General features: G+C 42.9%; 1 protein-coding gene across 2 annotated transcripts; it reads right to left on the reverse strand.

Moving 5' to 3' along the window:
• Positions 1 to 8,898: 8,898 nt before the first annotated feature.
• dmap1 (DNA methyltransferase 1 associated protein 1) lies at positions 8,899 to 14,474 on the reverse strand. 2 transcript variants are annotated; one of them, XM_029500489.1, is made up of 11 exons: positions 14,058 to 14,474; positions 13,614 to 13,705; positions 13,177 to 13,372; positions 12,864 to 13,022; positions 12,596 to 12,763; positions 12,105 to 12,290; positions 11,767 to 11,838; positions 11,045 to 11,117; positions 10,485 to 10,652; positions 10,303 to 10,412; positions 8,899 to 9,643 (listed from the first exon to the last, which is right to left on the reverse strand). In XM_029500489.1, exons 1-11 carry the CDS (start codon positions 14,151 to 14,153, stop codon positions 9,584 to 9,586), a joined length of 1,380 nt encoding a protein of 459 aa, XP_029356349.1. In that variant the 5' UTR covers positions 14,154 to 14,474; the 3' UTR covers positions 8,899 to 9,583. The 2 variants fall into 2 exon arrangements, with proteins under 2 accessions (XP_029356349.1, XP_029356348.1); XM_029500488.1 differs by having other exon boundaries at positions 8,900 to 9,643; positions 10,303 to 10,652.
• Between the last annotated feature and the right edge of the window lie 454 nt (positions 14,475 to 14,928).

Here is a 14,928-nt window from a genome sequence, read left to right on the forward strand (position 1 = left end):
CACACATTTACTTAGTGACACAATCGTAATGAATCTCCCCAGTCATATCACCCCATCACACACACACCCACCGCAAGTGACCTCGTGGTATAACTGCCCTCAGTGTCTGGAGAGCAGAGAGAGTAGAGAAAGGGAACAAAGTCGTTAGTGTATGCTCTACCTAAGCACCTGAGTAAGAGTGGCTGAGTAACTTTAAATGTTTTTATCTACGCTGCTTTATTCAGTTTCTACCTGTTTATCTATTGTTTTCAGTGAGACATTTTTTTATTTGCACTGCAGATGCTGCTTGAGAAATAATATGTTATTCTCTTGTGTATGCAAAACACTGACAGTGACAAATAAAGAAATCTTGAATATAGAATGGTGAAGGAAAGAAATAGAAAAAGACCGCCTTTAAACATGTGAATGCTTTTCAGCACCATGGACAGCTCCGTATTCCTCATTTATCTTTGTCTTGAATTTCGACTCGTTCCTATTTTTCCCGGCACAAAGATCCTCTCAGAAAGAAATCAGAGGTGGCCAGTCCTCGAAAAGTCACACAGCTACAGAACCCACTGCAACCTCGCACAAAGCCAGTGCCTTTCTGCTTTCTCTCAAACTCTGGAACTCATCACCATCCACTAATGACCTCTCTCCGTTTCTCTGCAAGCGAGTAACGCTCCCGCTCTCGCCTTTCATTCCCCGTCTCTCCATCCCACACACTGTGTGTGTGCTCTCTGCTTGATAAGAGAGTGGCAGGGGCTCCTCCCTGGCCCCTAAGGGAGAGACAGAGCGTGACCGAAACTGTAGTCCCAAACCAAACACAAGTGGAAATTGGTCTATAGGATAGGATCAATAGTGAATTAGCCAGTACGCTGCTTCTATGGAGGCCCACTCTGCTCTGATCTGATGATCCATAGTAAAAGGCTGTGAGTGGACACTCGACACGAGTGCAGAGGCAAAAAAAAAGGACTTCAGGGTCAGAAGGGTGGCACCCGCTCATATTGATCCCCTCAAGAAACTTTGTATATAGAGCACCATGACTTTTTTTCTCACAAGAAAATTGACAAGTCCTTCCAGCAAATCCCCTAAATCATAATATGTACAGATTCCAGTGACAAAGCACGGCACCTGTGAAGTCTGAGGGAATGACGAGTACCGTCCGTTGAAGAAGCAAAGCACGTGTTCCATCATATGCTGACATAGGAGAAAAAAAAATGACTGAAATTAAAAACAGATGAATTGGGATAAAAAATTATGGTCTTTGGGAAACTCTCTGAGGTCATGGTCAAGTCTAAAGACTCATGTTTCAGCTCTCTGTGGTGCAGCTGTTAGTGCTGCACTAAACTAACGCTACTGTTCATCACTGCCTGCCCTGATCCCAAAGGTGTGCATGTGTGTGTCTGTCTGGGTGTGTAAGTGCATGTGTGTGTCTGTCTGGTGATTAATGAGCATCAAGGTCTGATGGATTGTCCTGATCACAGAAGGGACACTATGTTGACACACACACACGCACACGTACACACATTAAGTGGTGATAGAGTCTGCTGTCCTACATGCACAAAGACATGCAAATGTGTGCATGCACACAAACACAGACATTCACAGACACGGAAACGCATATACAGCACAGTTATGTTCATTCAGACACGCTGTCATCTCGGCGACATGCAGTTAACCTCTGTCAGTCCATTACATCAGGAGGAGTCATCGCGAAGACATCTCTCCATCTGCTGCCTCAAGTGCATGCACACACACATGCACTTCTGAACCTCCAGCACCTGGCCTATCTGACAGAACAGAGGTGAATATGTGACCTGAGTGGGCAGACACCATCATCATCTCATCTCTCTTGTGATGCGATCACGAGATGAGAGTCGTCTCGACAGCTGGAACTGAGACACACAAAAACACACACAAAATGAAGGTGGTTGTTTCCCCAGAGGCTCGGCGGCATACAGACGTAACGATGTGCCTCGTGTAGCCTCCTTGTCGGGGGTGTTTCTTTGCCCGGTGAAGTGGGTTATTGTGATCGCAATCCACTCTGCGTTGGTTGCAGTCCGACTGAGCTCTTAAGGTGATTTACATTGTTAGTCGGGCTTCCTCGAGTCCGCTCAATCGCATTTGGAATATCCCATTTTGCAACACAAACACATGCAAAGGTGAGGACACATTCACACACACACACATTCTCCCCACGAGCAGTCTGATAAGGTTGTCTTATCAGAAACGAATGGGGAGGGAGGAAGAGAGGTTGGAGGGGGGTTGCTGTGTGATAATGGCTTTCACCAAATCCCTCCTCTGTCACAGATTAAAATGCCTGCTTGGAGAGCATTAGCAATCTTTCTTTTCATCTGTCTCCTCTTTTTTTTTTCCCTCCTCTTTCGGCGAGTGCCATCGGATTTCTGGGCCAATCTATTGTCACAGCCCTACCGCACATACAAGGAGAAGTCAACCTCAATCTGATAGGCCATTGTCTTATTCTCCCCATCGCTGATTCCTGCTCATGGTATTGATCGCAAAGCTGTCCCCCTCACATCTCATCACATTGCTCTGTGTGGGGGAGTGCGTTTGTTTCTTTGTGTTTGTGTGTGAGGTGGTGCCTGTGTCAGTCAGTCTGATGGAAGACGTGGTCAGTGTCCCATTGGAAGAATCTTCCAACCGGGACGAAATGCCCCAAATTAGAGCTCTTTTCTGTAATTACACAGATCTATAGGTGGCGGGATCCCACGCTGGAACTATGTAGAATTGCATCCAGTGGACTCCCACCTAATCTGGTCATACTTGGTATCAAGAGATCACATAAGTGGCGAGAAGAAACCACTTGAAACTAACTGACAGTCACCTCAGACCCCTTCCCAGATCCCCCACTCCCCGCCATCGCCTCCTCCTCCTCCTCACTCTTGCGCCTCCTCCACCATGCCTCACAGGCCCGTCTGTCACCCCTCTATAATTATGAGGAGTGAGAGTAATGTGTTGCAGTATGAATAGGATTGTCGGCCTGATTGTGATGTATAGGCTTTCATTACCATGTCCAGGCCTGTGCCCTTCGCCATGTAGGAAATCCTATTTAGTCCCTAATTTGGGAGCCTCCCCAACCGTCCCGCCTGATAGCAATCACACACAGTAATTGTGTGCTGGAGCAACTGACAAGAGTGGTGGCTCAGACATGGAGAGAGGGAAAGAAAGAAGGATAAGGAGGAGGAGGAGGGAGGAGGTCCTGACAATGATATATCTGCATAGTTTGGTACATTATTCAAGCCATCCTCTGCAGAATATGTATGTTTTTGTCTATGTCCTCTTATTTTAAGGTAGTTTGTTAGCATGACAATAACTTCGCGGCAGTTGCAGTTAAAAGTGCAGAAATTCACATGCCGGATTTGGTGGGTTGTCTTTTATTTATTTATTTTTTTAAATGGACAATTGGAGGGCTTTCCCTTTTCCCCTCTTTCATTCTACTTCAACAATGCTACACGGCTAATTGGGAGGAGAGATCATGCTAACTCAATAATTATGATTTATGAGATAATCTCCAGTGGATATCGCACATTCGCCCTGATTTGACGACAACATGTAACCAGCCCTCCAGCAATAAATATTTGTGCATTCCTCATGTCTAACTTGTTAACTTTTTTAATATTTCATTAGTTCCCTTTTAGAGGGGAGTGATTCTCTGCACCAACATTTATGCAGATCTGACTCCACTTATAGGCTTGTAGATAATGAATGTCTAATTGACTCATTTAAATACTGTTTGCCTGCAGGAGAGCCTTGCATTAAATGTTTGATTGCCCTCATATTAACTGTCATTAATCCCCTCTGCTCTTAATAAGGACTTTATGAGGCTTTCTTAAAACTTCTCATCTACCTCACTCTACCCTTTGCATAATTAAGTAGAATATTCAAAAATATGGAAATGAAGGAGCTTTCAGGATTTGACTAATGGTCTTTGTGCCACGTAATTCTAATTATAGGCAAACCTTTGCATTTTTTGTTCTGCATTGGGTCGAGGTTCATTAGTTTGGGTCATTACGGGTCAATACAGTTAACTCTTCAGTTTCATGTCCAAGTTGGGCCCGCGCACTGCATTTGGCCAAACTGACAGGAGCTGCTATGCTTGCTCTGTTTGCCCAAGCAAGAGCTATGTGACATTCAGGCACTGCACTGTCCTTTAAGGGAAGATGTACAGCACAGAACCAACTTTTGACATCCATTACAAACTGTCACTGCGCCACAGTGGGTGAGAGGCACAAACTTGTCTGTGTTTATAGCTTAACTGATCCTCTTATTCCTGCTACTCCTCCAGTCTCTCTGCTCTGCCCTAATCTCTCCGGGGGTCTTACTGGCCCAGGATGACAAATGGGAAGGAGAGGCCAGCCAAGCGTGGGCTCTGTGGAGAGGCTCAGGCCGGGGCCCTCGCTAAGCCCCCTCAGCTCCGCCCTGGATCATCTCTGACATGGCCTGCACTAACCCCTAGGATGGAGAGGCCACACACATCAAAACCCAGGTATGTATACAGGACACGTAACCAGAAATATATGGCGCCACAGATGTGAGATTACACACAGAGCAACACAGAGAAGATACAAACCTCTGATCAGTGCACTGCATTGGACTGATTTGGCCCTGAGCTGCAACCTCGTATCAAAGTGCCCACACTCATCAACCTACAATCTCTCACACTTCTCAGCTGCTCCAACAATCCATGTCAGGTATGCGAGTCTCAGCTCAGAGCTGTTGTCACCTGATAAAACCCAGCTGGCTCTATTTTAGTATACACAGTCCAGCCCAATAAGAGCATGTACTAAATGACTGCAATGTAATGAGTGGTGGTGTGGCTGTAGTCGGAGCTGACACTGACAGCGCAGGAGAATGTAATCCGTTGAAGCCTCCTTCTCTTGCTCACTCTATGCTCCTCTGCGCCCCACTGCCTCCCAGCCATGGGATCAGCTGCAGGCGCTAATGAAACGTCAGTCAGGTAATTGAGGCTCTGGTGGTGGCGGGCCAGCCAGGCAAGCAGTCAGCCTGCGCGGGTGATGACACCAGGACTCTTGCAGCTCCAGGATCCCAGCAACCCTCTATGGAGCGTTACGGGAACTTCTCTAGGACCCAGCAGGGTGGAAAAAAAACATTGCATTTATGCTGACATTTCCCCACGTCTCCCTGTTATTGTTGGGTATAAAACTGAGCAATAAAATTGAGTAGTAAGGCGTGTGTTGGTAAGTTGGGCTGTCAGCTCGAACAGATTGTTAACTATCTTAATGAAAGCTGTTGTTGGTGAGGAGGATGATCAGCCTGCAGCCCAAGTGAAGGAGTCAGAGGTTAAAATCCTTTGTTATTGCACCCCAGAGTGATGTTACCATCCCTGCCATCCGCTGACCTGCACTGCAACCCCCAGTGAGTTATGGGTAATGTTTAATTCCCTTGCCGTGACAGCTGTGGATCCGCATGGTAAATTGGATTTTTCCCTGCTTTGTTAGAATTGTGCTTGGCCAGGTAAAGAGAGGGAGAGACATTCGCCGCTCTGCTTTGGTGAGGTAACTCTGTCACATATTGTCCAGGGGCGACTCTATCTCTCATTGACAAATCAAATCAAAGCACTTTGTTTCTGAGGCCTGGTGGCAGAACAGAGTGAGGCTGATCTGTCCAACTCGGTCCTGTCAACATGCAATCACCGCTCTGACCTAAACAGGCCGCACTCTGCTCACCCTGTTCATGCACAGAGGCAGACAGTGACGTATAACACACATTAAAACGTATATAACCCTGCACATATGCACCTTCTGTGTTCAAATTAATAAGAACATAGAATGTGGTTTTCCTTTTCGGAGACCGTGAATGTTGACATAATTAACAGTCCAGGCCCTGAGAGCTCAATAAATGGACAAAATGCGAGCAAATAAAAAAAAGAAAAAAGAAAAAAAAAACACAACAAACTCACAACTCATGCTGCAAATATTCACAACAATACCGACAACAGAGCTGCTGCAAAAACACAAAACAACAGAAGTGTTACCAGCAGAGGAAACAGAACAGGCAAGAAGTGGGGTTCATCTGCTAACTGAAGAAGAGTCCGACCTGAAGGGGCTGGTCTTCCTCCTTCTCACTGACTTTACTGATACTATTTGGACAAAAATTTCAAAATGGTGGTGAACCCAGCTGGGAAACACTTGTATGGATGTATCTTAGCATAATCATGTTAAATTTTTTACCTTTAAAAGTCACAAATAGTTGAACAACAGCGTCTCAACCAGGTTCGTCTCTTCTTAGCGTCTCCTGGAAACACCTGTATTTGTAGCATGTGTTGTCAAAATGATGGTGTTTTGTGTATGTGTGTGTGTTTTCCTAAGCTGCAGTGTGCTGAGCTCTTGTAATAGATAAACATTGTCATCTAACAACATAGCCAAGATTATATCTAAACAATGTCTTTGTTAAGTATGTGTAAATACAGCTTAGTAGTAGTTGTAGTTGTAGCTGCAATATGGACTGGAACTATGAATTGGATATTTTATCTGCGCATGCGATGATATATGGGGGCTGCTCTCCTCCTGAAATGACTTCCATCTTTAGACATCACTGTTCCTCCCTTTCAAGGTAGGACACCTTGAAAGGAAAAGAAACCTGACCGGAGATGTTCCCGAGAGCAACACAGTCCTGGGTGAATAGGAACTCCCGATTTAGTCCCACTCTCTGTGCTCTACTCCACTCCACTCTCTTCTGCCTCCCCGGGGCTTCAATGTGAAGAGTGGACAGTGGGGTTAATGCCTAGCTGTAAGCACTGCTTGGCACTAGTGATTGGGTTTGTGTCGTAGCAGGTCTCCCCCCAACCCCACAGCAAAAAAATCCAGTGGAAATGACTTCCACTGTCAGGGCCTGTGGGCATTTCTGATTTGCCAACCTGCGGTTTTGACTCTCCTCCTCTTTGTTGCAGCTCAGCATCCCAGAGGGCACAGGTGAATTTGATGTGGAACAATGATTAAAAGTTTTTCTGGCTCAAGGTGACCTAAATACTGAAGGAGGTAAAAGTCAAAGAGAGAGACATGGAGCTGAGAGAGGGACATGGAGGTGAAACTCTGTTTTGGACATTTGCTATGGTCCATATAGAAAGCACTCACTCCTGAGCCCAGAGAGGAAATTATCCAAACCCTTTCCTCACACTCCCGTTGCACCATCCCTGTCTCTTTCCCTTGTAGTAATCAGTGATTGTATGTGACATGATGGGTATAAAGCACTCTGCCACATAAAGGAGGCAGCGCCAATCTAATCATTGTCACATCAGCGATTACCTCAAGGTGTGATGTATTTGAAGAGGGTTCTATCACATCTGCCATTACCTGCCTCTTCCTGCCTTATGTCCCTCAGTACACATCTTTTCTCTTAACTGTGTGTTCAATCACCAACACCAGCTCGCCTGCCGGTCCGGCCAAGCGACCTGTCGACAGTGACGTATGCCAGCGATTAGCCTGGATACAGTTCAATTATGATAAACAGCCAGCACACCTCTTAGGCCGTGATTAAAGCCTGAGCCCCGCCTTGATAAAGAGATCCCATCTCGGTGCCATCACAACCGTATTATAAGACACTGCAAGATGCTGGTGTTCTGCTTCATGCTTTTCACATCAGTGTTGCAGAACGTACACTGTAGCCCGGGTGGAGCTCATGGCAGACGGCCCTAAGCGGCTGCTGGGGGTCTTTATCATTCACACGTGGCTGGTGTTGCATCCCGGCCTACCTATTTTCAATTTGGATTATTATTTATTAATAACCTCCGCCTTCTTGAAGCCAATCTTACAAGATACCTGCCATATAACTTAAGACTGACTTAGATGCTGAGAGATCGAGAGGCAGAGCGGAGCCCCAGTTTTGATAAATGGATGAGCAGTGATGAAAAGAAGATATCAGAGGAGCATGAAAGGAGAGAGGGGAAGGGAGCAAAGCATTAATCCAACACCAGGCCGGTGGAGAGGGAGCAAGAATGAGAGACAGAGAAAAAAGGGAGGAGAGAGGGGAGGAGGAAGGAAAAGAAAGATAGCCTTTCGGCTGTGTTCTGTCAAGGGAGAAATTACACATTTACGGAGGTTTTTTCAAGCAGCGACGGGTTCCATAGATCAAACCACTGGATTTATGAGCCAATTTTCAACATGAAATATAGACATGGAGAATCCATTTTACCCATGTTTACTTGCCTTCTCTCACTTTTTCTCTCTTAGACACTCACTCTCTCTCAATCAAACAGCCTACAGTGTGTAGACAGGTTCATTCCAGTAACCTTAGCAGCACTGATTGGAGCTGATAATGAAGAGGTTTTGATTGTGGTGATGTGATGAATAACTTTCAGAGTCTGCGTTGTACAGCGATTTCACCTCCAACAACGAGGAGCAAATGAGAGCCCTTGTAAAACTGAAGGACTTAAAAAAAAGGTGAGACACCATAGTAAAGTCTTTCCATTTTCAGTTTTTTTTTCCTTCCTTTTTTGCTAAATTAACGTTTATATAAAACATTGGAAAGAGGGTGTTTTCTCACAGATTGCAGTACTTATATATAAATAAATGAAATTTTGTGTAGCATAAATCTATATGCCCAGACTACAGTGCAACCCTTGTCTGGGAAATACTATTCAAAATTTGCATAGAAATTAATGACTAAGTAGGCTAAACAACATAATTGACATGCAATTAGCAATATTACAGGGACGGGATCTAATGAAGTTTCAGTGGCTGTGCCAAGCGAAGAATGATCACTGCTTGATTATCATATTAATGAAGTCATTAGTTGTCACTTAAGTTAAATGACAGGTAAGAATGTCATGATCTTACAATTTCCTCTGCAAATGTGTATTCATCACTAATTACCTCCAAGTAAAGATCTCATCTGAGAAACTGCTTGAAATGTAAAAGGGACAACTACGGCATAAACATGGATGAAACAGAGTAGGAAAAAAAAAATACAGAGGTTTATTGAATCATTGACTAATGCATCCTCAAGGTCACCTGAGGACACACAAACACAAATCAGTCCCGCGAGTCCAACCTAAAACACAGGCAGCAGATGGAAGTGGCAGCTCTTCCTGGGGTGAACAGGGAGCTGGTACTACAGGCTAAAGCAAAACACGTTTCCAGTAAACACTACGGCATGATTAAGCTACAAAAAACCCTCAGATGGGTCAAATGAGCATTGCGGGTTGAGGTCCTCCCACTCGCAGTCTCTTCTTTCATTCCAATTCATTTCAATTATCCAGTTATTCCCACCTTCTTCCCCATGTCCTGATTAGCTCAGCCTAGCAATTTACAGTTGATCTTTCCTCAGCTAAAGCCGAGCAATGGTCGAGGCAAGGAGACAAGCAGTAATGTAATGAAATGTCACTCAGTTGTTGCCTTTGTCACAAAGATGGTGGGCGAGCCACATTGGGAGGGGAAGAGGTCTGGTTAGAAGGTGTAAAGCTGAGTGTATGTTTGTTTGTGTAAGTAGTCTGGTGATTTTAAGTGGAAGAACAGAGATATGATGTCCCACTTCCATGTCTCTTTTGTGTCCAACCATAAAACTTGTGCATCTCCACTGTGATCAGAGTAACTCCACCATGTGCCAGTTGCCACTCACATGGTCATCAGGGCTTCTTCACCTTTTTCACTGAGGATGAACTGGATGCTGATTCTCTCCGTTTGCGCTGCAACATAATTCACAAAAATCAGGTAACTATGTTTTGTGGCGGAAATTTTGTTTCTGATAGTTTGTCTTCAACAAATACAATTAAAGTCACCAGCTACTTGTTTTAATCTAGCAGACAGATCTGTATTATGACAGCGTACTGTCAAACCAAAGGCAATTTAAAATAAAACTATCACTTAAGTGTCTTCCATTAACAATGCTTGATGATATGTGAAAGAGAATCAAGTACAGACAAGAGTTGCCTGATTAATCTATTTTTATTTATATTTGTACCTCATCTGCATTAAATGTACTTTGTAAAATGACTTACGTGAAGTGATGCAAGCGATCAACTGGCTTCATGGACCAATAATTTTAGTTATAATTCAAGTATAGTTAATGTAGTGCTCCCCTACACTTTTAGAGAACAGCCATGCTGTGTCTGATTTCCTTTATCAGCATTCTAGGTTACTTGAGTAGTTATACATGGTTGTGTCTTCCCAGTGAACATGTCCTGCCCTTCAAATTGAATCAAATTGAAAATTGTAGGCTAGATTGTCTCATGTAAAAAATAAATATTGTGGCTTCTTTAATAAAACTGTTTAAAACAATATAATTGATAAATGGATGTACAACATAAACTTTGGTGAGTTTTGGAGCTAAGCTATGTGGACTTACTGAGTTTGGGGTAAGGGGTGCTCCTACAACATCAATGATCTGCTCCTTGGCTTCCACCTTAATGTCATCCACACTGGGCCAGGACTGAACTTCACCCCCTGGGGTAGATGCTGCAGTGCTGTTGGTGGCATTGAGCTCCCCGCCGTGCGGTGTGGTAACTAGCCCTGCCCCTGTCGTCCCACACCCTCCTCCGCTGCCGGCCTTCAGTAGAGCCTCGTAGCGATGACGCAGCATCTGTTGCTCATATTCACAGTTGCTGTGGGCCTGCTTGAGCTCATACAGCAGCACCAGGTCACTGCGCAGCTCATTGAACATCTGTACAATCTCCTCTGTGGGCATGGGGTTAAGATCTGGATCCACAGACAGACAGAAGGGTAAGGATGATTATTTATTAAAATAAATAAATAAATAAAATCACACTAGTGAGCTTATCCCAGTAGATGTACAGTGGGTAATCATACCTTTGGTCTGATTAATACAAATGAGAAGCCATATCTTTAATGACACTCCTATGTCATCAGATCCCTGACAACAAATTCTCTGCAACTCCTTAGTACAAGTGGAATAATCAAGTAAAAATGTACTGTTGTGAACACACTTCTCTATTTTACAGAAACAGTTCAGGGTCTATATATTGTGAGTCAGTACAGAGGAGAGTTGAACATAAAAAGAAAAAAAAAAAACAAAAACAAAAAAACAACTTTAAAATCTTAGCAGATAGCATATACTTATTCACACTCACCCACTCCTTGCTCTATGAGGATCTGCTCAATGGCCTTGATCTTCTTCTGGCCCACAGAGCTTGGCAGTTTCATCTGTATAACACACAGACACACAAGGGAACACACACACACACGTGTGATATAAGGTGCTGGGGATATTAGGATAAACAGCTCCACCTAAGGGCTTTTAATTCGTATGAAATGCACTTCAGTAGGCCAGATCAAAATGTCTTTATCCACTGAACTCTGTCTGACTGATTAGCTAGAGGGGCATTCCACTTCTTTAGCCACACTAATGCATTTTCCATAGAGAGCTGCAGCTCCTCATCAGTCTTGAAGATAAATAAGAGTTCCCTGGATAGATCTTACAGATATTAGCCAGTCACCAACAGAATTAATCATCACAGTGCTAATGAGAGATAGCTAACTCAAGTCAGAGTCTCGGGTTTATCACATCCATCAACTGCAGGTTCAGGCTTTGCTGGAATTCTTTTGATGTTAATAGTTCCAAAAAATTCAGCCAATTCAAGCTTTTTAATGTTTTCACATCAATTCCACAGCACAGTATAGACTATCATTATATCCTGATAACTAATGAGATTGTATTGTCTGCTGTTGTTTCAGATCCGTGTTTAGTTTCCTTCTAGAATTTGGGGGTATGAGTGCAGTTTTAAGTTGGACGTGTGTTTTAGAATATCCTTTTTGTTCATTTCAGAGCCAAATAGGAACCAGCTATACTCACCCTCTGACTTCGCAGAGTCACTCCTGCTGATTTGAAGTCAGGGAACTTAATGCCGGCTGTCTCTGGAACAGCCTGAAGAAAAAGTCATAACTGATTTTAGATGAAGACAAAGAGCTCCCAGTTATTCTGAGGTAAGAAAAAAAAAATTGAGACCAAGCTTAATCTTAATTATTTAGGTGTCACTATGTTAAAATAACCAATATCATGCAATTATATTAGAAATAAAAATTATAAAAAATTATAATAAAAACCAAAAGAATCCTAATGGTTTTCATTACTCTACACACTTGGTTGCTTAATGCTTTACTTTGCTCCTTTTGTACAAAGGGATAACGTACGGGTTTTTCTGTTTCTCTTTTTTGTGGGAGCTTCTTCTTGGAAACCCTCTTTTCAGCTCGCCTCAATTCTGTGGTTGTATCAGCTGCTTTAATGAGTTTCTGCAGATCCTGAGCTTTCTTTTCTCGCTCTTTCTTCCTGGTCTCGATCTTCCTCAGCTCCTGTATAAGATATTCCTCTTCTGCCACCTGCAGGAAAATCCAGGGAAGTGCAACCTTAATAGTTGATTGAATTTTGATCTGATTTGGATTTAAAAGGTTATTTTGAACATTAAAGAAAAGAAAGCTGTACTAGTATAAAAAGAAAGCAGTGCAATATAGTTAAAAGGCTAGAATCATTTTATATATAAATATATCTAGAATTCTGTGATTTTTTACAAAACCATAAATGAGTTAATATATGTAGTGTTTTAATGGCTTGACTGGGTACAATTTATGTTAACAAGCCTCAAGAACTGCATTAAGAATCAAAATCAAATGATTCAATTACTAACTTGTTCAGGTGTGCGGTTGAAGAGCTTCTCCAGCTGCTCTTTGCGACGCCTTTCATGGCCTGCATCAAAGATATAAATCTTGGGCTCTGTCCCTGAAGGTGCACGGACCTTTGTGAGCTTACCACAAATACTGTAATAGCGTTCTTTCAGATCCTCTACAGAACGTTTCTGAAAAGCATAAAAAGAAGAATGTTATGATTAATATACGCTTCAACTCTCAGCATAATGCTTTGTGCAAAATATACTCCGGAAGTAAATAATTGATTACTCTGTATTGCTGGTGGTCATAACGGTCGTGGACAACTATGAAGCGCAGGTCAAAGCGCTTGCAGAGATCAAACAGGTGGTCCGTTTCTGCTTTAGTCCAGCCGTCGTCATGCAAATGCATCTGATACTCCTGCTCTGAGTACACCGGTACCTGCACTGTCTATGAAATTACAGAGAAAACACACAAAATCATTCTGAAGAACTGAAAAGTGCAAATCCAAAGAAAAGGTGATGAGAGCCCTGAAAATCCATCCGTTGTTTATGCTTGAATGTATGAGAGATTAGATTGAGAGGGACATTGTAGGAATCCAAACCTTGTTGAAGCGAGCAAAAGGGTAGTCCTTGCCCTCCTCTGCCACACGCCTCCAGTGGTGAAATATGGCTCCATCCCTACGAGCAGGATTAGTGAAGGGCATCCACTTCCAAGGACGAACCTTTTTACAACCCAGTTTGGCTTTCACTGTCCTGTAGCCTTGAGTGGTATCACTCGGAAGTAGAGGTGGCGCATCTCTGGAAATCAACAGGAAGAACAAGTTGGTACCCAAAAGAATATCTTTTTAATCTGTTCCTAATCCACCCGGATCATGAGGGATATTCAGTAGACAGACAGTGACAAAAGGACATCATATAGCAAAAACCGTTGCCAGATGCAAAATCGGAGGGCTCAATCGATTAACACATGATGTGAATCCAAAACTTAAGAATTTAGTTCCAGGCAAAACTGTAACAATATCTAAACCAGAACACATACTTTTTATCTGAGTAGAGCAGAGCATAGACCTCTCTGTGCATTCCCTCTGGTCTCTTGAAGGTCAGTGTTTCTGCCGCTTTCTTGCTTTTTTTCTGAGACAGGTGATGAAGAAAAAGGTTATTCCAGCACAAAATAAATTTTTTCTTCACACACTCTTTTTTAATTTCCTCCTTAGGGACAGGCACAGATTTGTTTTTGACACACTCAGCAGGCGTGACTCTTTAAATTCAGGATCAAAGTTACAGAAAGCAAATGACAGTGTGATATTATTCTCACATGCGATATCACCTTAAAGTTTAGGGTCAATAATTACATGTTTAGAGCACATTAAATTTTTGGGACATCGTTAATCCAAAGATAACTAAGTATTGAAAAGAAAATCCGTTGGGTAAATTGAAAATTCAAACAATACATTTCAGAATATCTTTTCTTATACATGCCCACCTTGTCAGAATTGATGAGGTCTTTCTTGCTGATGGGACCATCATTGTCTCCTCCGGTCAACTCCAGAATATCCCTAACATCAGCACCAGTAGCCATGACTCAATAACTTGTTATTTAACTGTTGCAGCCTTTTAACCTAAAATACTGTTGGTTCATTCAAAGCTGCTCACTCAGTAACGCGGTGTTAGCCAGCGAAGACACAATTAGCTACAGGCTAACGCTAACGTTATCATTTTTAAACTACGCCTACTTTTCACAGAGTGACAAACAGGCACATAAAGACCTTACTATGACTCTTACGAAACATTACGGCGGACGACTTTACTACAGCTGAAAACAAACGGGACACGTTTTTAAATAATGTTCCCAAGCTATTGTGAAGGCTAGCTGGAGCGTTAGCCACCGGAACAGAGACCATTTCCGGCCGAGCTGCCGTCTGTGTGTCGCCCCCGTGCGGTCCGGCAGCGCCCCGCAGAAAATATCTATTTCCGTTCCGAGGAAATTAAAAAAAAAAAAAACGCCTAATTTTATTATTGTTATTATGAACAAATACACAAAAATACATTTGAAGAACTGAAAATGTTAGATCACAAAGGACTATAAAGCTTTAGCAATGTTTTCCCTCATCAATTCCAACCATCCATTGGTATAGATAACATAGGGAATCGAAGTCATAATATTTTATGATCAAAATAATTGTGCTAAAACTGAAAGAAAGTAGCAACAGGTGGAAGGAGAGAAATTAAGATGTGCTCCCAAAACAATGATTGGAGTTAGTTGTTGTTGTTGTTGTTGTTTTTAAATAATGTACATACAGCTATAAGGGATTGCCATGCATGCCATGAGGGGTGTGAAATCTACAAGCCTGTTA

The sequence above is a fragment of the Echeneis naucrates genome, chromosome 4, assembly GCF_900963305.1.
Source record: "Echeneis naucrates chromosome 4, fEcheNa1.1, whole genome shotgun sequence".
NCBI lineage: Eukaryota > Metazoa > Chordata > Actinopteri > Carangiformes > Echeneidae > Echeneis > Echeneis naucrates.